The sequence below is a fragment of the Arachis hypogaea genome, chromosome 5 (assembly GCF_003086295.3).
Source record: "Arachis hypogaea cultivar Tifrunner chromosome 5, arahy.Tifrunner.gnm2.J5K5, whole genome shotgun sequence".
In the NCBI taxonomy this organism is placed as follows: domain Eukaryota; kingdom Viridiplantae; phylum Streptophyta; class Magnoliopsida; order Fabales; family Fabaceae; genus Arachis; species Arachis hypogaea.
The window spans coordinates 10,563,889-10,588,736 of record NC_092040.1 but is presented as its reverse complement, the minus strand read 5'-3'; the positions used below and the strand labels follow the sequence as shown (position 1 = coordinate 10,588,736).

Genomic DNA, 24,848 nt, shown 5'->3' with positions numbered 1-24,848 from the left:
TTCTACAAAATTATACGTGATATTTGTAATTTTCAACATAATTATATGGATCATGAAACGAGAAGACCATACACAGACATTGTTTGAAAAGAGAATTTACTAAACATTAAAAGTACAAAGGAAATGCATTTAGCTAGATTGGAATCCTCCAAAACAATGTTTAAAGTGGTAGCTAGATGCATGAAATATGATCACTTTGGACAAGTTTAAAGGATCTCAATCCCATTTATTTGAACAAGTTTAGAGGATCTCAATGGGATTTATTTAACTGTTTAGCTTGTTCACGAGCCACTTTGATTTCTAAACATAGATAGAGCCGAAGATGGTTGTGAAATGAAAGATTAATTGGGAGTTGGGAATAAGAGGGAAGAAAGAAAATGGTTGAGAGAAGTATTAAATGCACAGGGTCTCTCCATGTGAACCAGGTGACCCGCATTCTTTATGCCTTCAAATGTTGTCTTATTTCCCAGCAGCCTGTATATGTCACGTGATGTACATACATGTTACCATGTCTTTCCAATCACTAGCTAAATGAAAGAGGGTAAAACAGTAAAAGTATACGCAGGCTCTACGCATATATGATTCTTACTCTTTCATGTTGTGTGCAAGCTCCTTTTTGAAGATCTTATCATTCTCACCCCACAGAAGATGAATTCGCTGCATGCAAAGGAAAGAGAACATGGAATTTATGGAGGGGTTAGGAGAATGAGAAACGAATAAAGAAGATTACCTGAGAAAAAATTGGGATGTTGATGTGTTTGTAGCTAATGAGTAAGGCCTCCAAGAGCTCACATCTTTCTTTTCTGTTGCTGAACATCACCTGCCAATTCATCTTATGTTAATGTGTTGTCCTTTTCTTTTTAAGCTTTTCACTTTATATATAAACTTGTTCCGACTTCATTTATACTTAACACTTCTTTTCAACTATATAATTTAACACAAACCGACACATATTAAAATAAAAAAATATTATTTACACATCAAATGTTTATGTATGAATATATTTATAGTTTAATTTGTTTCTGAGGTACATTTTAAACTTCAATGTGTATTTTATATAGTTGTATTAAAAAACTAATCAATTTGTCATACACAAATCATATTGATTTTTTTTTTAATCGTAGTAGAGATCATTGTTTGCAATTTGGAAGTTGTAAGGTATTAGAAACCGATGGAGAGAGAGACAGAGATTTCAGTTTTTCATTCACACACATTGAGATCTATTTGTATAAGATATTTATATTCAGTTTCAGTTTTTAATTTTGCTGAGCTGGAGAGGTAGTTACGAAAAGTTTTTACACTCTTTTAGTCTCTAACTACTCCTTGTTTCTAACTGCTTTGCTGAGTCAGTTTTTGATGTATTTTTACATTTTTCTCTAACTACACTTACATCAACCCTGTTGCTTCATGATTTTCATTTTGTTTTGGAGGTGTACTTACATTAACCCTGCTAATGTGGTCTCTTTCAGCTACTCTGAGTTTGGCTCTAAGCCTTAGAAAATTTGATGCTGAGAGTGGCTTTGTTAGCATGTCAGCAATCTTATCTTGGGATGGAATATGCTGGATGATGATTTTCTTTTACGTAACATAGTCTCTGATAAAATGAAGATTTAGTTCAAAATGCTTGCTTTTGTTCTGCAGCACAGGATTGGCAACTAGTAGTACAACACTTTAGTTGTCGTAGTAGAGACTCAGTTTAGCTATACAACATGCATTTCAATCAGGAGGTTCTGAATCTAAATAATTTTCGTGAGCCCTGCTGCAAGACCTATGTACTCTACTTATGTTAAACTCTTTGAGACTATTGTTTGCTTTCGGCTAGACCAATAGACAAAGTTTGCTCCTAGGTACACACAAAATTAACTTGTTGATTTTCTATCATCCACATCACTTCTCCAGTAGGAGTCACAAAACCCATAGAGTCTATAATTTGTTGAGTTCTGGAATCGGAGATCATGATGAATAGTTCTGGAAAGATATCGCAATATTCGCTTTACTGCATGAACTGGGAGACTTTGTTGACAACATTGGAGATCTCAGGGTGGGTGATTGTAGCTTACTGGAGTCCACCTACAATTGATCGATACAAGGCTGGTTTGGGGAAGGGTTCTCCTTCGTCAGAGGTCATGGGGGTAGGCATAGGTTTTGCATTGGACATCTCAACTTTATGGAGAAGATCTTTGATATATTTGTTTTGTGAAATGTGAATTTCTGCTTCTTGTGTCTCACGACCTCTATGCCCAGAAAGTAGCTCATCTCACCAAGGTCTTTGAGAAAGAAGGTGGAGTGTAACTGCTTGAATTTCAGCATCAAAAGAGACAGTGACCAGAATGTCATCAACCTACACATGGATGAATGTGGCTAAGGTGGCTGTGCACATAATGAAGACGGTAATGTCTAATCTAGTGCTCTGAAAGCCAAACAAGTGAAGGGTGTATTGTAATTCGGTAAAACAGGCTCTTGGGGCTTGCTTTAAGCCATAGAGAGATCTCTGGAGTTGGCAAACATGTTGAGGATGAACAGACAAAGTGAATCCCTCAGGCTAAGATATAAAGACCTCTTCCTCTAGGTCGTTGTTGAGGAACGCGTTATTGAAGTCATACTGGCAAACTTTCCATCCTTTTGCAAGTGCAACACTTAACACAACCTTGACAGTGGCTGGTTTAGCCATGGGGTTGAAGACCTGATCAAAGTTGATGCCTTCCTTCTGATGGAATCATTCGCACCAAGTCTTACCTTGTACTTCTGCACCATGCCATCAGGATACTTCTTGATGTGGAATACCCACTTACAACCAATGACAGGGGCTGTGCGAGTGGGCCTGTCTGTGAGCCACTTGTATTCATATGAATTAGGGCTTTCTATTCCTCTTGCATCACCTCATGCCAGTGGGAACTGCTCAACACCTCAGCCATGGAGCTAGTCAACCACCGCCATAAGAGCACGATCACGAACCCGAGATCATGAGTAGGAGTCTGCGTCTGCTGTCGTTATAGGAGCGGGATCGCGCCGGCCAGAATCGCCAGTCGCCGCTGTCACAAGAGCTGGAGTGCATAGAACCCGAGTTCCCAGACCAGAATTGGCGTCAATCACTGCCATAGAAGCATGATTGCGCAGGTAAATCCCCTCTCTAACTACTGTAACATATGTTTTTGGCTTAAAGATCCCTAATTTTCTCCTGGTTTGCATTGGGTGGACATTTGATGTAGGGACTTCCACAAACGATGATGACAGCAGCAGTTCCACAAACGACAATGGCAACGGTTCCTACAAAGCTCTCAATTCAAAACTTGCAGGGGAGTTATGATTAGGGAAAACATCAATAATAGTATCAGAAAATGTAGGATAAGACACAGACGCAGGAAGTAATGACTCAGGTATGCAATTAACAATATTGAAAGCATTATATAATGGATGCATGGAGTTAGGTGTTCGATTATGGGGTGGGGAGCAGGTAGGATGGGCCGAGGGTTGTTGTGTAGGTGCTGAGGTTGTGGAAAGATGGCAGTGATGGTCAGGGGAGAGGCTAGAAGGCTGAGTTGAGGACTGTTATGCTTGTTGCACGGCTGCTAGAAGCTGAGGATGTAGTGAGAGTGGTATTATAAGGGAAAGTAGGAGAGGATTTTGGTTGGATTGGGCTATAAATGGTGATGATGGAGAGTGAGAGAAGGTATTGAAGAAGTGGGAGTATCGGAATTCGAATTTGTTGAAGATGATGTCTTTGGATGTGAATTTCTTTCTTGATGGAGATAAACATTTATACCCTTTCTGGTCTTCTATGTACCAAATGAATATCCATTGGTGAGACTTGTGGTTGAATTTGTGAGGGTTGTAGTGTTTGAGTAGGGGGTAGCAGGCATAACCAAATGGTTTAAGGAATGGATTGTCAGGTTTGCATCCAATGAGAAGTTCGAGTGGTCATTTGTAGGAGAGTGTTTGGCTAGGCAGTCGTGACGAGATAGGTCGTAGAGAGGGTGGCGTCTCCCTAGAAAGATAGAGGCAGAGAAGCTTGGGCCAGTAGTATGAGGGTGATTTCAGTGATGTGGCAGTATTTTCTTTCAACAGTACCATTTTGTTGGTGGAATTATGGGTAGGTTAGTCTGTGATGGATTCCATTGGAGTCGAGATAGGCTTTGAATGCGGCTGAGAGATATTCCTGAGCATTGTCTATTTGGAGGAATTTGATCTTCAGACCTATCCTATTTTCAATGAGCGCTTTAAATTTCACAAAAGCATCAAAGGCTTGGTCTTTTTGTCTCTAACAGATAGGTCAGGTATATCTGGTACTTGCATCAGTGAAACAAGTATAGTAATTGTGGCCTAGTATATTGTAAATAGTGGATGGTCCCTAAATGTCTGAGAATACTAATACAACATGCATGCCAAAGAGTAGGAATATAATTTTCTTTATTTATTGATTCATGAAGAATATTACATTCTTTCGTGACAAGGCTTACTATTTTGTCACTTGGGTGACTGATGAGCAGATATTTTATACACTTTTTAGCACTATTTTCTTATTTTTTTAGTTATGTTTTGTTAAGTTTTATCAAGTTTTAGTAGGTTTTAGTGTAAAAATTATTTTTTGGATACTACTTTGAGTTTTTATGGTTTTCCTATGTTTTTAGGTAATTTTTGGGTGATTCTGGCATGTTTTTGAAAAAGTCTGATTCAGAGGCTGAGAAAGGAATGCAAATGCTGTCAGATTCTGACCACTGTGCATTCAAACGAGTATTTCTGGAGCTACAAAGGTCCAAATGAAATGCTCTTAATGGCATTGAAAAGCTAACTTTTAGGGCTTTCCAGCAATATATAATAGTTTATACTTGTCTTTGGAAATTAAGTCTCAAAACGGGCGTTGAACGCCCAACTATCACCCCCTTTCTGGCGTTCAACGCCCAAAAGGGAGTAGCTTGGCATTTGGACGCCCACAAAGGACCAAGGCTGGCGTTCAACACCCCAAGGGAATTCCCAGCTTGTGATTACACCCCAAGCTCAGCCCAAACACTCACCAAGTGGGCCCAATAAGTGGATTTTAGCACTAAGAGTCCAGTCTATCTTAATTCTGTAATCCCTAAGTATTAGATTAGTATTTAAAGGAGAAGATCACCCTTGTTTAGGAGTTTCTTCCACCACTTTTAATTTCGAACATTATTGTACAATATGAACAACTGAACCTCCTAGGTTAAGGTTAGGAGCTCTGCTGATTCTTATGGATTAATAATATCATTGTTCTATTTCAATCTATGCTTGATTCTATTCTAAGATGTATCTTCGTTCTTCATCCTAATGAAATGGAAGTGTAACTTGACCGTCATTCCTATTCTACATGGGTTCTTGCGAGTCCTTGACGGGATAGTACTGAACCACAAGCTTGATTATACATCTCTTAGACGACTAATCCATGACTTCGTTAGGGACTTAGAGACATCAGTTCAGCCGAGGTATGGGGCGATTAGGGCCTTTGTGGTATAGGCTAGAATCATAAAGTGTCATTCTCTGATCTGGAAGACTCAACCTTGTCTGTGGCATTTTGAGTAGGATCATCAGAGATTGGACTACTAGAGCTTCACCTTCGTTCAGATTGGATGACCATTGACACCGGTGTTTGATCTGAAGCAGAAGAGATTAATGACCACTGACCCTGGCGTTGATCACCTACAGCTTGCCATGGAATGAATCATCAGAAGTTGAAGTAGACGGTGAGAAAAGTTGATCTAGAAGGAGGAAGCATCTCTGAAGCCTCAACCATTCTCATATCACTGATTTCACACCTATCTAGTAACACTTTATTTATTCTGCTTTTATGCGTTTTCACAACATCCTTCTTTTCTAATTGCCTGACTAAGATCTACAAGGTAGCCATTACTTGCTCAATCCGACAATCTCCGTGGGATTCGACCCTCACTCACATGAGGTATTACTTGGACGATCCGGTGCACTTGTCGGTCTATCTGTGCGAATATTACAGAGTCAATTTCGTGCACCAGTGACCAAGCTTTTGATGCCACAGCTACATAGCAAGGTTATTACTTTTACATGTAATGTTTGAATGTACATTTTGAGTGTTTTGTGTTCAGTGTAGGTTTCTATAGAGCTACTGTTATTTACACTTTTATTCTCATTTGTGATTGCTGCAGTGTTGGAAACACTTTGCACAACCATGTGGTTAGCATCAAATTCAGAAATGACAATAGTATGTTATGGGAGCTCAGTGGTCACAGGGGAAGGTATGGCTGTATTGTTGTTTTTTGTAGGTGAAGGAGGTTCTTGAGTAGTGGTGTTCAAACATGTTGGTATATAGAGAGGTGGAGGGTTGGTGTATGTTGTATTGTATCTTGCATTTACTGAAATTCCTGCAAACTTGTAGAGATAATCCTTAAGAAGTCCTTGCAATAGTCTTCCTGGTTATCTAACATTTCACATTGTATATATAAGGACAAAATTCAAAAAAAATGCAATTGTCCAGGGTAAATTTAGTTACACTTATTAGATTCTTGGAAATGTTGGGAACATGGAGTAGGTTTTGTAGCTCAAAAGGTCTATTTGATGGAAATGCATGCATTATAGAGCTTCCAATATGTGTAATTTTCATACCTTGGCCATTACCTCCATACACTTGTTTTGATCCATTATAGTTTGTCCTGTGTTAAGGTTGTTCTGATCGAAGGTGATGTGATGTGATGCACTAGAGTTTGGGTACCATCCTGTCTCTGGGATTGCAGAAGGCAAGGCAACGTAAGCGTGAGGGCTTTGAGCAATAGATGGATGGGAGATGGATTGTAGTGTGCTTTGTGGCGCTTGTCCAGTGTTGTAAAATGCCATAGAGGGAAGAGGTGCTGCATTTAGCGATTGCAGTTGTGGATAATAGATTAGTGAAGTTCCGGTCAAAACGGTGGTAGTACCGAAGTGCAATGTGCCCTATCCTTCCACCCACTTTGGAACTAGGGCCTGTTTTCTTGCCACCATGAAGATCTGCCACCTCTTCCTCTAAAACCTCTGGTACGTCCACCTCTAAAGCCTCCTCTGAAGGTTTATGAACTATTGCGATTTTCATAGTTTTCTCCTTGCCTTGTGTTGTTTGGTGCATCGTTCTTTTGAGTGAGGTTTGCTTGAATAAATCCAAGCTCTACTTTCTGAACCTCTCAATTAATTCTTCTTGTGTTTTCAGCTATGATTCGAATTCACTTTCCGATATTTGATCTATTCTTGCATTAGTTATGCTGATGAAGGCACTGCATTCTTCATCCAAACCTCCCAGTGATGTCTTAATGTATTCCTCCTTTGATAGTGGTATTCCATGAGCATTTAGAGAATATACAACTTGGTTTATCTTTGCCATATACTTTGAGACTGAGGAGTTTTAATTGATGAGAACGTAGCGAAGGTGTTTTGGATGAAGAGACTCATTGGAGTTTGTGGAGTAGCACTTTCATGGCTTCTGTTCATACCCTGGGTCGAGCTGTCTGAGCCGGGATGTTCAGTAGCAAAGCGACCGACCTCTTTAGGTCAAGCGGACCGACTTCTTCGTAAAGAACTCGGCCAAATCGACAGGAAAGCCCAAAGAAGGTCCCAACTCAAGGAATACGACCCCGATCCAAAGGTAGCCCAAGCCTATAGAGATAAGGGCGATTCCATGGAAGATAAGCTGACCTCGACAAAAGATAAGATAAGATAAGATAACTAACTTATCTTATCCAAAGAAGGTCACATCTCACCATTATAAATACACTGGAGCACCCAGGTATAACTTATACTCTGATTCTACTCAATACCTGCTTAATACCCTTGCTAACTTAAGCATCGGAGTCCCTTGCATGTACCCCCACCCTTCGGTGATAAAAGGATCAGCAGCACTCTCAGTTCCACAAGTCGGGCACACCAGTTCCAGCCGCTGTACACCTACCGGACACGTCGGCTTCGACCAACACAGAAGATCTCGACCGAGATCGACCTACAGTTTTAGGTAACCCTCGGAACATTGGCGCCATTGCCGGGGAACCTAGAAGTCATCCCATCACCATGGCGGACGACCATGACAATGACCACGATTCAGGTTTGGAAGATAGAACGCCGCACAAGAACGCGGATGTTACACTCAAAGATACTCTGGAGCCCAACGGGGACAAAAATTCATCAAATCCAGGAGTGATAGAGGCGCTTAAAGATCGATTAAAGCAACTCGAGAAAGAAGCCCAACATCAACGCGAAAAAGAAGAGGATCTGCATCGGGAGATAAGGCGACGCCGAGAATTAGAAGATAAACTTCTAAAACTCAAAGCCGATCTCAAAACTAAATCTACTCGATCTACTCCAGAGGATAGCTCTCGCAAGGATCAAGATCCATTCACCAGGGAAATTATGAAGACCAAAATCCCAAAGGACTTCAAACTTCCGGATATGACTCTGTATGACGGCACTTCAGACCCTAACCATCATTTCAGCAATTTCAGAAGTAGAATGTACCTCATTGACGCCTCAGATGCAGTTCGCTGCAAAGCCTTTCCAACAACTCTTACCAAGATAGCCATTAGATGGTTCGATAGCCTACCTCCAAAATCCATCTCGAGCTTCGACGACCTGGCCAAAAGTTTCTGGCCAGATTTTCCATACAAAAGGATAAGGCTAAACACGCACCCAGCCTACTAGGAATCAAGCAAGGAGATCAGGAGAGTCTTCGTAACTACATGGAAAGATTCAACAAAACATGCATAGACATACAAAGTCTACAAACAGAAGCTACCATTATGGGCCTTATAAATGGCCTACGAGAAGGATCGTTTAGCCAATCTATATCAAAGAAGTACCCTGCATCCCTGGACGAAGTACAAGAACGGGCGCAGAAGTACATCAACATGGAGGAGAATTCTCGACTTGGGGAAGTCTCGAGGTTCGGTTCCACCTACCGAGATAAAGATAAAGAATCCAAGAAAAAGGAAGATCGCTCCGGGGAGAAAATAAAAAATATCATAACTACACCCCTCTTAGGGTATCCTTGGTAGATTTTTACAAAGAAGTCTGCCATACGGAAAAAATACCCCCAGCTCGGCCACTCAAAGGCAAAAGAGGAGGAGGAAATCGGAACGAATACTATGAGTATCATCGAGTCCGAGGACATTGACCAACGAATGCTTCGACTTGAAAAATGTCATAGAAAAATTAGTAAGAGAAGGAAAACTAGATCGGTTTTTGGCCAACCGGGACGAAGAGCCAAGAAAAAGAAGAAGGGATGAAGATGTCGGACGGTCTGAGCGATCACCTCGCACACCAGAGAGACACGTCCATGTGATACACGGCGGATTTGCGGGAGGAGGAATCTCCAAATCATCTCGCAAGCGACACCTCAAAGAAGTATACCATGTCGAAGGAAAGAAGGAGGCGCCAGACATCCCAGCAATCACGTTTACCAAAGAAGACGCATCCGGAATCATCTCAGGACACGACGACCCCATGGTCATCACTATCATACTGGCAAACACCAACCTCCACCGTACATTAATTGACCAAGGAAGCTCCGCCGATATCTTATTCAAAACTGCCTTCGACAAGCTCGGCTTAGAAGAAAAAGAGCTAAGAGCATACCCGAACAGCCTGTTCGGACTTGGGGATACCCCAGTACAACCACTGAAATACGTATCGCTACATACAACCTTCGGAAAAGGGAACCAATCCAGAACACTCAAGATAGACTACATCGTGGTCGACGTAAGCTCAGCCTACAACGCCTTAATAGGTCAGACAATGTTAAACCAACTCGGCGCAATAGTTTCAACTCCACATCTATGTATGAAATTCCCAACTGCATAAGGGATATCTACAATAAAAGCAGATCAAAATATGGCACGTCGCTGTTATAACGAAAGCCTAAACCTCAGAGGCGAAGGAGGAGAGTTCCACACAATCGAACTTGGTGGAGTTTAGAAGCGAGAAGAACTCCGTCCACAGCCCGAGGGTGAAGTAGAGAAAGTTCAGATCGGAGACACCTCGGATAAGACAACTAATATTGGCACGATCCTGAAAGGAGATGCAAAGGAATCATTCATACAGTTCCTACGAGATAATGTTGATCTCTTCGCATGGAAAGCTGCCGACATGCCAGGCATAGATCCCGAACTGATGAGCCACAAGTTGGCAGTCTATCCGAGATCCCGGTCGGTACAACAAAGACGAAGAAAACTCGGGCCAGAACGGTCTCAGGCTGTAGCAGAACCGGTGCAAGCACTACTAAAGGCAGGATTCATAAGAGAAGTTAAGTACCCACTATGGCTAGCAAATGTCGTCTTGGTAAGAAAGTCAAATGGGAAGTGGTGAATGTGCACCGACTACACCGACCTCAACAAAGCCTGCCCAAAAGACCCTTATCCACTCCCAAGCATCGAAGCTTTAGTAGATGCCTCATCGGGATATAAGTATCTCTCATTTATGGACGCATACTCTGGATACAACCAGATCCCATTGTATCCACCGGATCAAGAAAAAACCTTGTTTCTAACACCCAAAGCAAACTATTGTTACATCGTAATGCCTTTCGGCCTTAAGAACGCGGGAGCTACTTATCAGAGGCTAATGAATAAGGTCTTCTCAGATCACATCAGAAAAATCATGGAGGTCTACGTGGATGACATGTTGATAAAGACACAAAGTGAAGAAACATTACTGTCCGACTTGGTTCAAGTATTCGACGCCATACGGAAGCATGGCATGCGACTTAACCCGGCTAAATGCACCTTCGCCGTGGAAGCAGGTAAGTTCTTGGGCTTTATGCTCACACAAAGAGGAATCGAGGCAAATCCAGATAAATGCCAGTCCATACTCAACATGAAGAGCCCAACCTGCGTCAAAGAGGTACAACAACTCAATGGGAGATTGGCGGCCTTGTCCAGATTCCTAGCAGGGTCAGCGATAAGATCCCTCCCTTTCTACGCTACTTTAAGGAAGGGAAAGAACTTCGAGTGGACAACGGAATGTGAGCAAGCCTTCCAAGACTTCAAAGAATTCTTGGGGCGGCCACCTATCCTATCTCGACCACAAGAAGGAGAACCACTCATATTGTACCTCGCACTAGGAAGCCGGGCAATAGCATCAGCACTAATTAGAGAAGACGAGGGTGGGCAACAAGCCGTCTACTTCATTAGCAAACCACTGCAGGGGTCAGAGCTGAACTACCAGAAAATAGAGAAGTTTTTCCTATGCTCTCATACTCACATCCTGACGACTTCGCCCGTACTTCCAAGCGCATACCATTAAGGTTCGGACCAACCAGCCCATAAAGAGGATATTGCAGAAAACAGATCTAGCAGGAAGAATCCTACAGTGGGCAATCGAGTTGTCCAAATTTGACCTCCAATACGAGGCGCGAACAGCCATTAAATCACAATACCTAGCCGACTTCATTGCAGAATTCACAGACATCCCGGAGATCCCCATAGAGTGGAATATATACGTGGACGGCTCCTCGAATAAAACCGGAAGTGGTGCAGGTGTGATAATTGAAAGCAACCAAGGAACCCAACTTGAGCTTTTCCTCAAATTCGGATTCCCGGCCTCAAACAACCAGACGGAATATGAAGCGTTATTAGCTGGTTTGAAGCTGGCTAGAGAAGTTGGAGCTCAGAAACTCAACATCTACAGTGATTCACAAGTCGTTACCTCACAAATAACAGGGAGCTACCAAGCCAACGATCCTATAATGAAAAAGTATTTGGATAAAACCAAGGAACAGCTCGGACAACTCGAGGAATATAGGATCTGCCATATACCCCGCGAGCAAAATGCTTGAGCTGACGCACTCTCAAAACTAGCCAGCACCAAACCAGAGGGCAACAATAGAAGCCTCATCCAGGAAATACTACAAAACCCGTCAATATCGGAAGAAGAAAAAGTCCTAGCCATAACAGGTCGGGATCAAGGATGGATGACCCCCATAATTAACTACCTCAAAACAGAAGTGCTCCCTACAGATGAAAAGGAGGCAAAGAGGTTAAAAAGGGAGGCACAGTACTACACTATCATAAACAACACTCTATACAAAAGAGGGATCTTAGCACCATTGTTAAATGCGTACCGACCTCCAATACAAAGGAAGTCTTGGAGGAAGTACACAGCAGCATTTGTGGCAATCATCTCGGAGCGCAAGCTCTCACCAAAAAGGTACTCTGGGCGGGATTCTATTGGCCAACTCTACGAAAGGAACCTACCGAATTTGTAAAGACATGTCCACCATGTCAGAAGCATGCTGACTTTCACAACGCCCCGTGACAAACCCCATTTGTAGGGTTTATCTTGTATTGATTTTAAGAGATTTTATCACCTTTTACTCACATTTATCCAATGAATTAGCATGGTTTTGTATATTCTCCTTTAATTGTGCTTAAGAGTGAAAACATGCTTTTTAGGACTTAAAATAGCTAAATCTAATTCTCCTTGATTCCACTAGATGCCTTGATATATTTGTTAGTGATTTCAGATTGAAAAGGCTAGGAATGGATCAAAGGAGTGAAGAGGAAAGCATGCAAAGTGGAGAAATCATGAAAAGTCAAAGAAGTTGAGCTCGCCCATGGACGCGCGCGCGCACCTGGCGCTTGCGCGCACCTGCGAATTACCCCATGGACGCGTACGCGTGATGTGCGCGTACGCGTCGGTGCCGTTTTATGATTTTTTAATGAAAACGTGGCCAACGAATTCTGAAGGGTTGTGGGGCCCAATCTCAACCAACTTTGGCGCCTAAACTGCTATTTAAAGCCAAGGATTGAAGAGCAAAGGGGATGCTAACCATTCACACACATTAGGATTAGTTAGAAGTAGTTTCTAGAGAGAGAAGCTCTCACTTCTCTCTAGAATTAGGATTAGGATTAGGATTAGGATTAGTTCTTAGATCTAGGTTTTAATCTTTGCTTTCTTCTACTTCTACATCTCAATTCTTTGTTGCTACATTCATTCTTCTTCCATTCCTTTATTGTAATCTCCTTTATGTTGTTCTTATACTTTGATGTAGATCTACTTTTGTTTCTTTTACTCTCTTTCAATTCAATCAAGGTAATTCATAATAAATGTGTTTCTTTTGATTGTTATTGTTAATTCATTTCAATAATTGTTGTTAGATTCTATTCTTGTTATCAATTCACTATGCTTTCCTTTTATGCCTTCCAAGTGTTTGATGAAATGCTTGGTTGGATTTTAGAGTAGAATTTTATACTCTTGGCTTGGAAAGGTAACTTAGGACCTCTTGAGTTACTAATGTCCAAGTGATTGATGATTGGGAGCCATTGACTCTAGTTCTCACTAATTGAATTAGTGGAGAGTTAGGACTTATGGACTAGGATTGATATAGCTCATTTGACTTTCCTTTACTAACTAGTTAGAGGATGATTTAATGAGATTAATCCTTGCCAATTCTCATATTGTGGTTAGTGATTAGGATAGAGATCCTTGACCACCAACCCTTGCCAAGACCTTTTTAGGCCTTAGTTTACTTTCTTGCCATTTATCTTTCATACTTCTTATCAAAACCCCAAAATAATTCACAACCAATAACAAGACACTTTATTGTAATTCCTAGGGAGAATGACCCGAGGTTTCAATACTTCGGTTTATAAATTTTAGGGGTTTGTTTTAGTGACAAACAACTTTTTGTATGAAAGGATTAGTGATTGGTTTAGAAACTATACTTGCAACGAGATTTTATTTGAGAATTCTAAACCATCAAAAATCCAATCGTCAAAATGGTGCCGTTGCCGGGGAATTGCAATGGTGTTATGTTATTGGTTATTGTATATATGTGAATATTGTGAATAGCTTGATTTTTGCTTTATTTGCTAGTTGTAGAGTTGTTTTTCTTGTTTTCTATTAGCTTTTGATTTTTATTTTCTCTTGCTACCATGAATTCTCATTTTGGCTATGAGTGTGATTACAATTATGTTGTAGGTGATGAGGACTATAATAGAGATATGTATCAAGGATGGGACAACCAAAGGTGGGAGGAGCCATATGCATATGATCAATCCTCATGGCAACAACCTCCACCAATGAACTATGAAGAAGAGCCATTCTATGATGCATACCAATCAAATGGCTATGGTGAATCTCCTTGTGATTTTCAAGAACCACCACCATATGCCTATGATCCATATCCTCAACATGACCTTCAACCACACTCACAAGCCTATTTTCAACAAACACCTCCCTATGACCATGATCATTATCCATCACACCAACCAACTTTTGAACCATATGAGCCATACATGGAACCACAATTCCAAGATTACTACTCCCAAGAACCACCTCAATACACACCACCACCTTACCAAGAAGAACCACCTTCCTATAATGAACCCTTTCTCCAAAATGATGAACCCTCCCATCCACCCCAATCTCTAATGGATGAAACCCTCGGTGTTCTTCTTCAAGGACAAGAGGAGATGACAAGGGATGTGCAACAATTCATGACCGCCTTGGATGAGGTGGTAAACCGGCTAGCATCCCAACTTTTGGACACTCAAGGAACTCCCATGGATACATGTGGAGAATTTAAAGAGGAGCATAGCTTAAAGAAGAGATTGGAAACGTTGGTGGAAAAGGAGGAATGCTACTTTGTGTTAGAACAATTGGAGGAACCTATGACCATTGAAGAAAAGGAAGAAGTGGTTGAAGACTTAGGAGATGCGGAACTTCCATGGGAACCTAGAGTTATAGAAAACCCCTCCAAGAAGATTGAAGTTGATGTTGAGGAGGAATGTGCACAACCTCCAAGGCATATCCCATATGAAGACTTGGAAGGAGTAAAACAAGAATTGAGTTCCCTTGGTGATGGAGATCATGCATCCAATCTTCTTGGTGAAGAATCCTTTGAATTTGAAGAACCTTCTCCCAATGAATTTGAAAGTGATATGGAGGTAGATTTCTCTCGTCCTCCCATTTATGACTTGAGTGATGGAGAAGAGTTAGATGAAGTTGATGAACAAAGGATTGAGAATGAAGAAGTTTATGAGGAGGTGGAGGCAATCAAGGATGAAAACAAGGGAGTAGAGCTTGCAAGCACATTGGAGATACCTCTCCCCAAGCCACCACCATCCATTCTCTCATTTAAGTGGGTAAATTCCTTATGCTCAAGATTTATTATTCCCCTTGAATATGGTTTGCTTAAGACGGATGGTCAACTAAGACATATTTGTGGCTTTAAGAGTAAAAAGGAGATGGTTAGTGGTTTGAAATATCATTCTAGGTTCATTATGGTTGCATGCTCAAAGCTTAATTGTAAAGGTTGGTGTATAACTAGAATACATGGGCCTAGAAGGATGTTTGGTCACTTTTTTGAGAATTCACCTTGCTCACCACCCACATGGATTAATGATAATCAACTTGGAGATGGGTGTGAAGACAAAATATGGGATCCGAGAACACATGAGGATCAACATTGGGAGCCCATGGTTTGTGAAGAACTCCATCAAAGCTTGGAGATATTAATCTTGAATGATGGAGCTTATTGGAAGTCCAAGCATTGGTGGAAGTTCCAAGATGAGTACAAGCACAAGCCACCTTGATGAGGAGCTCCCCATAAGTCCAACTTAAGGACAATAAACAAAAGTGCTAGGTGGGAGACAACCCACCATGGTAACTTCTTTTCATTTTCCTTTTTGTACACATTGGTAAAAGTAGTTTAAATTCATGCTTTGATTAGTTTGTTGAGTTTAATTAGCATTTTATCATGTTAAATAAGGTTTTATGGTGTTTTGGTAGTAGCTTGGAGGTTTGGAATGCTTGGATTGGTGTAAAAACATACCAAAAATTTTTGAAAAACAGAGCACCATCCACGCGTACGCGCACTGCACGCGTACGCGTACATTGAGCATTTTCGACCATCCACGCGAGCGCGCCATGCACGCGTACGCGTGGGTTGAGAAGTTCCACCTTCCATGCATTAACCCGAGAGTTAGGCCCGCACTGTGCGCGCGTTGTGCCTTTGGCACAACCCCACTTGCGCGTACGCGCACATGACGCGTACGCGCCACTCTCGAAATAAGCCATTGACGCGGGCGCGCCATGTGCGCGTACGCGTGGATGCCCTTCCTTCACTACATTTCTTTTCTTCTCATTTTTCCATTTCTTTCCTTCTCCTTTCTTCTTTCCTTCTTCTACCCCTCATCCAACACTTCCAAACACCATGGATAATCATTTATTTTAGTTAGTCAATTAGTTAGTTAGTTAGTTTGTTAGTTAGTTTTAGTTTAGTTTTCATTTTATTTTCTCTCCTTTCATCATAAGTGTTGGATTATTGACTTTGTTTACTACACATTGTTGCCTCCTTATTGCCTAAATGCTAATTTAGAATTAATGTTCTTAGATAATCTTTGTTGGATTCTATGATTGAGGTTATACTTTACTACTTGGTTTTGAGTTTTTCATGCTTACCTTTTGAAAAACACCAAGTGATGAAAATTGCCTTCGAACTTGTAACTCCTTTTGAATTGCATGATTTGGCCACCATGTGATTTGAGCCTTATTTTGTGATTAGGCAACTTCTTGATAGATGATGTTGTGCATTTACCTTAATGCATTGTGTTTCATGATCATATGCATCCATATGTGTTTGACTTGAATGCTTTCATGCTTCTTTAATGCTTGTTTTACCTTACAAGTTTACTTAAAGCATCTCAAGCATATTAGAATGAGTAAAATGCAAGCCTCTTTGGTGACATAGCTTTTTATGCTAATGTGTGTTCTAAACCGCGCAATTTAGAATTCACACACCTAATATTTCTTAATGTCACACTAATTCACTCACTCAATTCTAGTGATTTACCTCATTCCAACAATTATGCTTCCTTGATTTTGTATTACCTTACCTTATGGTGTTATATTTTTATTTTTCATGATGAATGCACCACGAGCAATAACGGAAGCAAGACTAAGAACACGTAGCAATCCGGAGAGTCGCCGTACCCCCTTGCTCATCTTTGAGTGCACCGAGGACGGTGCAAACTTTTAAGTGTGGGGAGGTCGTCCGAACGGTCGGCGATTTTGGGTGACAAGTTTCTAATCCCAACACTTTTGCATTTCATTCTAGGATTTTAGGATTTTTACTTGCATTCTTTTAATTTTTGCATATATATACACAATAAGCTTAGTCAAAATAATGAAAATTTTCAAGATTTCTATCTATAGGGCACACCAATTGATTTGAGTGAAAACTTTTCATAGAACTTGCTTGAATTATATATCTTGTGGATCATGTTTTATTTTTGAGCTAAGAACACAAGCATGTGAGTTTTGAGCCTAATTGCGTGGTTACATCTTATAACCACTTATCTTCCTTCTTGTGTGCATTATTATCTTTCTATGATTGTAATCTTTGATTTGTTTGATTCTTTATTTCCATTATTTTGTGTATACATGCATTTATATGATTGAGGCCATCATTTCATTTAGCTCACTTACCCAAAAAGCCTTACCTTTTATCTTCCATTGTTAGCCAATTTGAGCCTACGATTAACCCACTTGGTTCTTTAATTTAGCACATTACAAGCCTTAAAGCGGAAAACAATAAATGTCCTTATTTGGATCTTTGATTAGCTTAGGCTAGTGTGTGTGAGTATCATTCAAGTGTGGGAACCTTGGGACATTGGGTGAATAAAAGGGTAGTTTTGTATTATTATTGGAAATATTGGGAATTGGGTACATGCTCATGTATTGATCAAATGTAAAACCTTATGCATTGAGGTTCTTGTACATAGAAAAAAAAATGAGAAAAACAAAAGAAAAAGAAAAGAAAAAAAATAATATGGAAAAGAAAAAAAGAAAAAAAATAGAAAAAGAAAGAAAAAGAAGAAAAAGAAAGAAATAAAAAAGGGGACAAAATGCCCCAAATCAAAGTATAGTCCAATAAAATCAATGCATAGGTGTTGTGAAATTAAAAAGGAATACATGAGTATGTGAAAAAGTGAGGAATGGGTAGTTAGATTAGAACTTAATTGTATAGGACATCATAGGTTAGGTGGGAAGTTTAAGCTTATCAAAGATTCAAATTTCAAGCTCACTTAACCATATATGCATCCTACCTTGACCCTAGCCCCATTACAACCAAAGAAAAGACCTCATGATACTTGTATGCATGCATGAAATATATGTCGATTGTTAGAAGAAAAACAAACCTCAGAAAGCATGATTAGGAGAGAATTGAGTGAATCAACCCTAAACACTTGAGTGAATAGAGTGCAAATACATCCGGTGAGGGTTTGATGCTCAATTACATGTTTCCACCAATGATCATCTCCTTTCATGCAAGTTTGTAAAAATATTTAATAGCTCAATTCAATTGTGGTTTGGCATGGTTGTTAATACCTTTTGCCCTTGTGCTTATATATGCTTCTTAGGAATTAATTTATTTTGACCAAGCAATTGCATTCATTTAGATAGTTGCATATAGGTAGATTGCATTTAGTTAGTTTCCATTGAATAAATGTCATGCCCTTTGCTTTCCCTTGGTTTAAGCATGAGGACATGCTTGGTTTAAGTGTGGGGAGGTTGACAAACCCCATTTGTAGGGTTTATCTTGTATTGATTTTAAGAGATTTTATCACCTTTTACCCACATTTATCCAATGAATTAGCATGGTTTTGTATATTCTCCTTTAATTGTGCTTAAGAGTGAAAACATGCTTTTTAGGACTTAAAATAGCTAAATCTAATTCTCCTTGATTCCACTAGATGCCTTGATATATTTGTTAGTGATTTCAGATTGAAAAGGCTAGGAATGGATCAAAGGAGTGAAGAGGAAAGCATGCAAAGTGGAGAAATCATGAAAAGTCAAAGAAGTTGAGCTCGCCCATGGACGTGCGCGCGCACCTGGCGCTTGCGCGCACCTGGCGCTTGCGCGCACCTGCGAATTACCCCATGGACGCGTACGCGTGATGTGCGCGTACGCGTCGGTGCCGTTTTATGATTTTTTAATGAAAACGTGGCCAACGAATTCTGAAGGGTTGTGGGGCCCAATCTCAACCAACTTTGGCGCCTAAACTGCTATTTAAAGCCAAGGATTGAAGAGCAAAGGGGATGCTAACCATTCACACACATTAGGATTAGTTAGAAGTAGTTTCTAGAGAGAGAAGCTCTCACTTCTCTCTAGAATTAGGATTAGGATTAGGATTAGGATTAGTTCTTAGATCTAGGTTTTAATCTTTGCTTTCTTCTACTTCTACATCTCAATTCTTTGTTGCTACATTCATTCTTCTTCCATTCCTTTATTGTAATCTCCTTTATGTTGTTCTTATACTTTGATGTAGATCTACTTTTGTTTCTTTTACTCTCTTTCAATTCAATCAAGGTAATTCATAATAAATGTGTTTCTTTTGATTGTTATTGTTAATTCATTTCAATAATTGTTGTTAGATTCTATTCTTGTTATCAATTCACTATGCTTTCCTTTTATGCCTTCCAAGTGTTTGATGAAATGCTTGGTTGGATTTTAGAGTAGAATTTTATACTCTTGGCTTGGAAAGGTAACTTAGGACCTCTTGAGTTACTAATGTCCAAGTGATTGATGATTGGGAGCCATTGACTCTAGTTCTCACTAATTGAATTAGTGGAGAGTTAGGACTTATGGACTAGGATTGATATAGCTCATTTGACTTTCCTTTACTAACTAGTTAGAGGATGATTTAATGAGATTAATCCTTGCCAATTCTCATATTGTGGTTAGTGATTAGGATAGAGATCCTTGACCACCAACCCTTGCCAAGACCTTTTTAGGCCTTAGTTTACTTTCTTGCCATTTATCTTTCATACTTCTTATCAAAACCCCAAAATAATTCACAACCAATAACAAGACACTTTATTGTAATTCCTAGGGAGAACGACCCAAGGTTTCAATACTTCGGTTTATAAATTTTAGTGGTTTGTTTTAGTGACAAACAACTTTTTGTATGAAAGGATTAGTGATTGGTTTAGAAACTATACTTGCAACGAGATTTTATTTGAGAATTCTAAACCATCAAAAATCCAATCGTCACCCCGCCGGAAAAGCTCATCAGCGTGACCTCACCCTGGCCATTTGCAAAGTGGGGACTCGATCTTCTCGGACCCTTTCCCCAGGGATCGGGACAAGTCAAGTTCCTCATAGTAGGGGTAGACTATTTCACAAAATAGATCGAGGCAGAACCCCTAGCCAATGCCACTGCTCAAAGAAGTCGGAAATTCCTATATAGGAACATCATTACAAGGTTCGGGGTCCCATACTCCATCACCACAGATAATGGCACCCAATTCACAGATGCAGGCTTCAGAAAACTAGTGACCGACTTGAATATAAAACACCAGTTCACCTCTGTCGAACATCCCCAAGCCAATGGACAAGCCAAAGCGGCCAACAAAGTCATATTGGCCGGGCTGAAACGGAGACTACAAGAAGCAAAGGGAGCTTGGGCCGAGAAACTTCCACAAGTCCTATGGGCGTATCGAACAACCCCCCATTCTATTATGAACGAATCACCATTTCGATTAGCATACGGAGTGGAGGCAATGATTCCAATAGAAGTCGAGGAAGGGTCTCCCCGAGTAGTCCACTACAATGAACAAACCAACTCTCAACTTCAAAGAGAAGAGCTCGACCTACTTCCAGAAATCTAAGAAAGAGCTCGGATCAGAAAAGAAACACTAAAGCGGCGAATGGCTGCCATGTATAAGCAAAAGGTAGTGCCAAGAGGTTTTACTGAGAATGATCTCATCTTAATCCGAAATGATATTGGAACAACTCGACCCGGAGAAGGAAAGCTGGCAGCCAACTGGAAAGGACTCTACCGAGTCACATAAGTACTTGGGAAAGGCTACTACAGACTGTCCGAACTCGAGGGACGAGAACTCCCCAGATCATGGCACGCGTGTAACCTAAGAAGGTACTATAGCTAGGACAGGTAAAAGATCTCATCACAAGATGCACTCTTTTTCCTGAAAAGGTTTTTTAATGAGGCGTCAAGATTGAGATTTAATCCGACTTAAGGGTACGAAAAACTCCCGCATGTATATATTTGCACTTTCTTTGAATAAAATACATTTTAGATATTCTACAAATTCCCAAGACGCATTAATCTGAAGCATTCATCGTCCGATTATAAAGCAACGGATCGACAGAAAGTGAAGAACAGATTCACTGTACGATCTTGATAGGAATGATCGACCGACAAAGGTGAAAATGTGATTCACCTAAAGGATGATCAAACCGGGACAAAAACCACCATCTACAAATCGGCAAAGATGAACACAGAAATAATGCAAGAAGTTATCGAAAGTGATCCCAAAAAGAACCTGACGAGGTCTTATGGATTGCTATATAATAACTTAAAAAGACTGGCCGACACTAAAAAGTCGGACCAAGTCAACCCAAGTTATCAGCAAATCCCTGGAAAGAGGTCTGGCCAACCCTATTAAAGAGGAATTGCTATAACTTAGAAGAGATCGACCTAACGAAGTCGGTCTCCTACAAGACAAGTTATAAAAGTAATCCCTGAAAGAGACCTAACGAAGTCGGTCTCCTACAAGACAAGTTATAAAATTAATTCCTGAAAGAGACCTAACAAAGGTCCAAGAAAGAGGATTACAAAAATAACTTAGAAGAGATCGACCTAACGAAGTCGGTCTCCTACAAGACAAGTTATAAAAGTAATCCCTGAAAAAGACCTAACAAAGGTCCAAGAAAGAGGATTACAAAAATAACTTAGAAGAGATCGACCTAACGAAGTTGGTTTCCTACAAGAGAAGTTATAAAAGTAATCCCTGAAAGAGACCTAACAAAGGTCCAAGAAAGAGGATTACAAAAATAACTTAGAAGAGATCGACTTAATGAAGTCGGCCCCCTACAAGACAAGTTATAAAAGTAATCCCTAAAAGAGACCTAACAAAGGTCCAAGAAAGAGGATTACAAAAATAACTCAGAAGGGGACCAACATGAAGAAATCGGTTATGGGGCGCTAAAAATACAAGCAAAAGCGAGAAAACTGACAAACAAGTCGGTTCCATACAAGTCACGACCTCAAAGGATCCAAGTTACAAACAACAAAGTACAAAAGCAATCCAAAGAGGTCAAGCAGCAAGATTCCAACACTCTCAGAAACCAGAAGAGATACCATGTTAAAGCGCAATAAAAGCATAGTATAATAAAGCTTCAAGAGGCCACCAAAATCTACCTCAGAAAGCTACTTTTGTTTTTCAAAATAAAAGTTGCCAGGCAGGCAACTAAAAAGCGTCAGCAGTTAAACAAAACAATAAAACAGTTTAAAAGCCCACAAACCGGGCTATTTACATAAATACTTAAAAAGAAGATCAGCAAAAATCGGGAGCCTTACCGACAGCATCAGTACAGGGAGAAGGAGGACGAGTCTGAATAAGCACAGCATCTACAGTTCCATCATCCCGGTTCAGAATCTGACAATCTAGATCAGACGTAACTAGAGGAACCGAGGAGGTCGACACCTTGATAGAAGGCACTGGGGGAGGTTCAACATCATCATCGGGATCATCTGGGACAATCTTGCCATCCTTTACTACGTTATCAAGACTAACGAGAGTCAAGTCGGCATCAGGAGCAACAATCTGGAACTGCTCCATCAGGTTCTCAGAGGCGGCAGTTACGCTACCCACAAGGTGACCCTGAAGCTCGGCATAATTAACCCGAGCAGTTTCTAAATCATCCCGGAGATGCATTAACTCCCTATAAGCTGAGACATAGCTATCCTTGTGCTTCAGTGCCATGTCCTCAGCCAACTTCAAAGAAGCAGCCAAAGCAATAGAACTGGCCTTTTCACCCTCTAGTTCCTTCTCTACTTTTGCCAGCTTCACCTCTAACTCATCCTTCAGACCCTTGATCCGATCAAATTCTGATTTGGCCTCCTCCATGAAGGATTTTGTGGCATGAATCGGGATCCCCTGAACAGTTCGGAAAATAGCCGCTCCCATATGTGCCATTTTCACATTACTCTTGGTGATAAAATCCAGATGCTGAAGAAGAGACACATCGTCCATGGAGAGCCCACCATAGGGGGCAATTTGCTGGTCAACAAACTCGACAGCATCAAAATCCGGGGCATCCAGGTTAAAGGGCTCGGATGTTTTTTGCTTTTTTAAGGGAGGAACACCAGAAGCAACAACAGAAGTCTGTGGAGGATCGACCTAACGAAACCAAGGAGTAGGAATTGCTTTCCTCGGCCCGGGAGAACTCGGCACAGGAGGCTTCACTGGGACCTGAGAAGATCCCTCTCCGGCCACTTTGGCCGAGATATTCAGAGCAGCAGTTGCCTTCTTTGCCTTTTTAAAGGCCTTCATGGAGTCGTTGTTCTTTGACATCTCTGCAAATACAGAATCAGCCACAGCAAAGAGTTACAGTCACAAGAAGAGGAAGAAAAAATTAAAGAAACAAGTGTAAAAACAAGTCAGACAAGTACCCAAAACAGTCCGAACCAAGGATGGGTCATTCAAAAACCTTTTTGTATCAAGATGGGGTGGTGCCCCCCATAGATCCTCAAGAACAACAACAAAGGCACACTCAACATCATCAAGCATCACCCAAGTATAGCGAGACACTCTCACATCCCTCTACCACTCTAGAGGGAAAGAAGGCTCATCATTTTCATCAAGAAAAAAGGGGCGGGCCCCTCGACAGCACGAACCCTAAAGAAGTAATTCTTAAAATCCTTAAAAGATTCATCATACATAGCAAAAACTTTATGGCCCTGGGCGGACCTGAAAGAAACCCAGGAAGCTTTCTTTTTTGAAGAACCGCCAGGCTTGGCGGAAACAAACAAATAAAGGAAAAGAGTCTGAGAGGGTGTTACATCTAATTCTCGGCAGAGAAGCTAAAAAATTTTAATAAAACCCCAAGAATTTGGGTGAAGCTGGGATGGGGCAATATTACACGACCACAACAGGTCGGTCTCGAAAGCAGTAAAAGGAAAAGTAATGTTCAACTGACTGAAGAAGTATTCATAGGCATAGAAGAAGGGACGCTCCCTCTCGATGGAAGTCGGAAAACAAACTCTCTCATCAGAATCAGGAGCAACAAGCTCATAATCCTCCTCACGAGCACTGTTACTACAAATCCTATGGCGCTTCCTCAGCTCTGTGCAAAATTCAGCATCCACAACAGAAACACACAACAAAACAAGGGAGTCCAGCCAATCGGACATCCCCTCGGGAACTCTGGAAGACATCTCTACAATGTTATTTTGAGAAGACATGAGGCCAACTAATCCTACAAGTAAGAAAAGAAGATGGGGTTACTAAAAATATCTCGGACAAAGGAGAAAACAACTCAATGCGATACAGACGAACACACAGAAAAGGAAAACCCCAAGACTCAAACCAAAAGTCCTGGGGCATCCTTTGGAGGCAATAATAAAGCAAGGTTTCTAGGAAAAACCTACTTCTCGCATCCCAGCACCCCTTAAAACAAGAAAAGAAGGCTTCAAACAGCAAGCATTTTTCCATCAAAGCAAAACACAAAACGTCATCAAAAAACATTGCCTTACAATCTAAATCAGCAAAAACCATCCACATCAAACACGCTAAGCAGAGGCCATTAAAGATACAACCTTTTTCAGAATCAGACAAAAGCAACCTTCAAATAAAATGAGGAACAGATGCGGACAGCGGTATCAGAACAGAAAACAACAAAGAACATGCAAAACCTTAAAAGCATCAAGCAAAAGCAAAAAGGATCATGCAGAAGATGGAGAAACTCCCAAAATGCACATTTCAACAAATCTAGGGCACAATGGAAACAGAAAGATCCAAACTTTCTCTAAAAGGAGGATCAAAATCAAAACCTCATCACAAAAACAAAAAACAAAGAGAAAGCACGAAATGGGA

General features: G+C 40.7%; 1 protein-coding gene across 1 annotated transcript in view; it reads right to left on the bottom strand.

The window, feature by feature from the left end:
• Window positions 1-79: 79 nt before the first annotated feature.
• Window positions 80-24,848, bottom strand: part of LOC112800713 (uncharacterized) — a 43,081-nt gene continuing 18,312 nt past the window's right edge. Inside the window, exons 3-5 of the mRNA XM_025843081.2 lie at window positions 731-820; window positions 590-657; window positions 80-474 (exon numbers count right to left, since the gene is read on the bottom strand). Coding sequence (XP_025698866.1) covers window positions 342-474; window positions 590-657; window positions 731-820 — 291 coding nt within the window. The 3' untranslated portion in view covers window positions 80-341. The remainder of the gene's footprint in view (window positions 475-589; window positions 658-730; window positions 821-24,848) is intronic.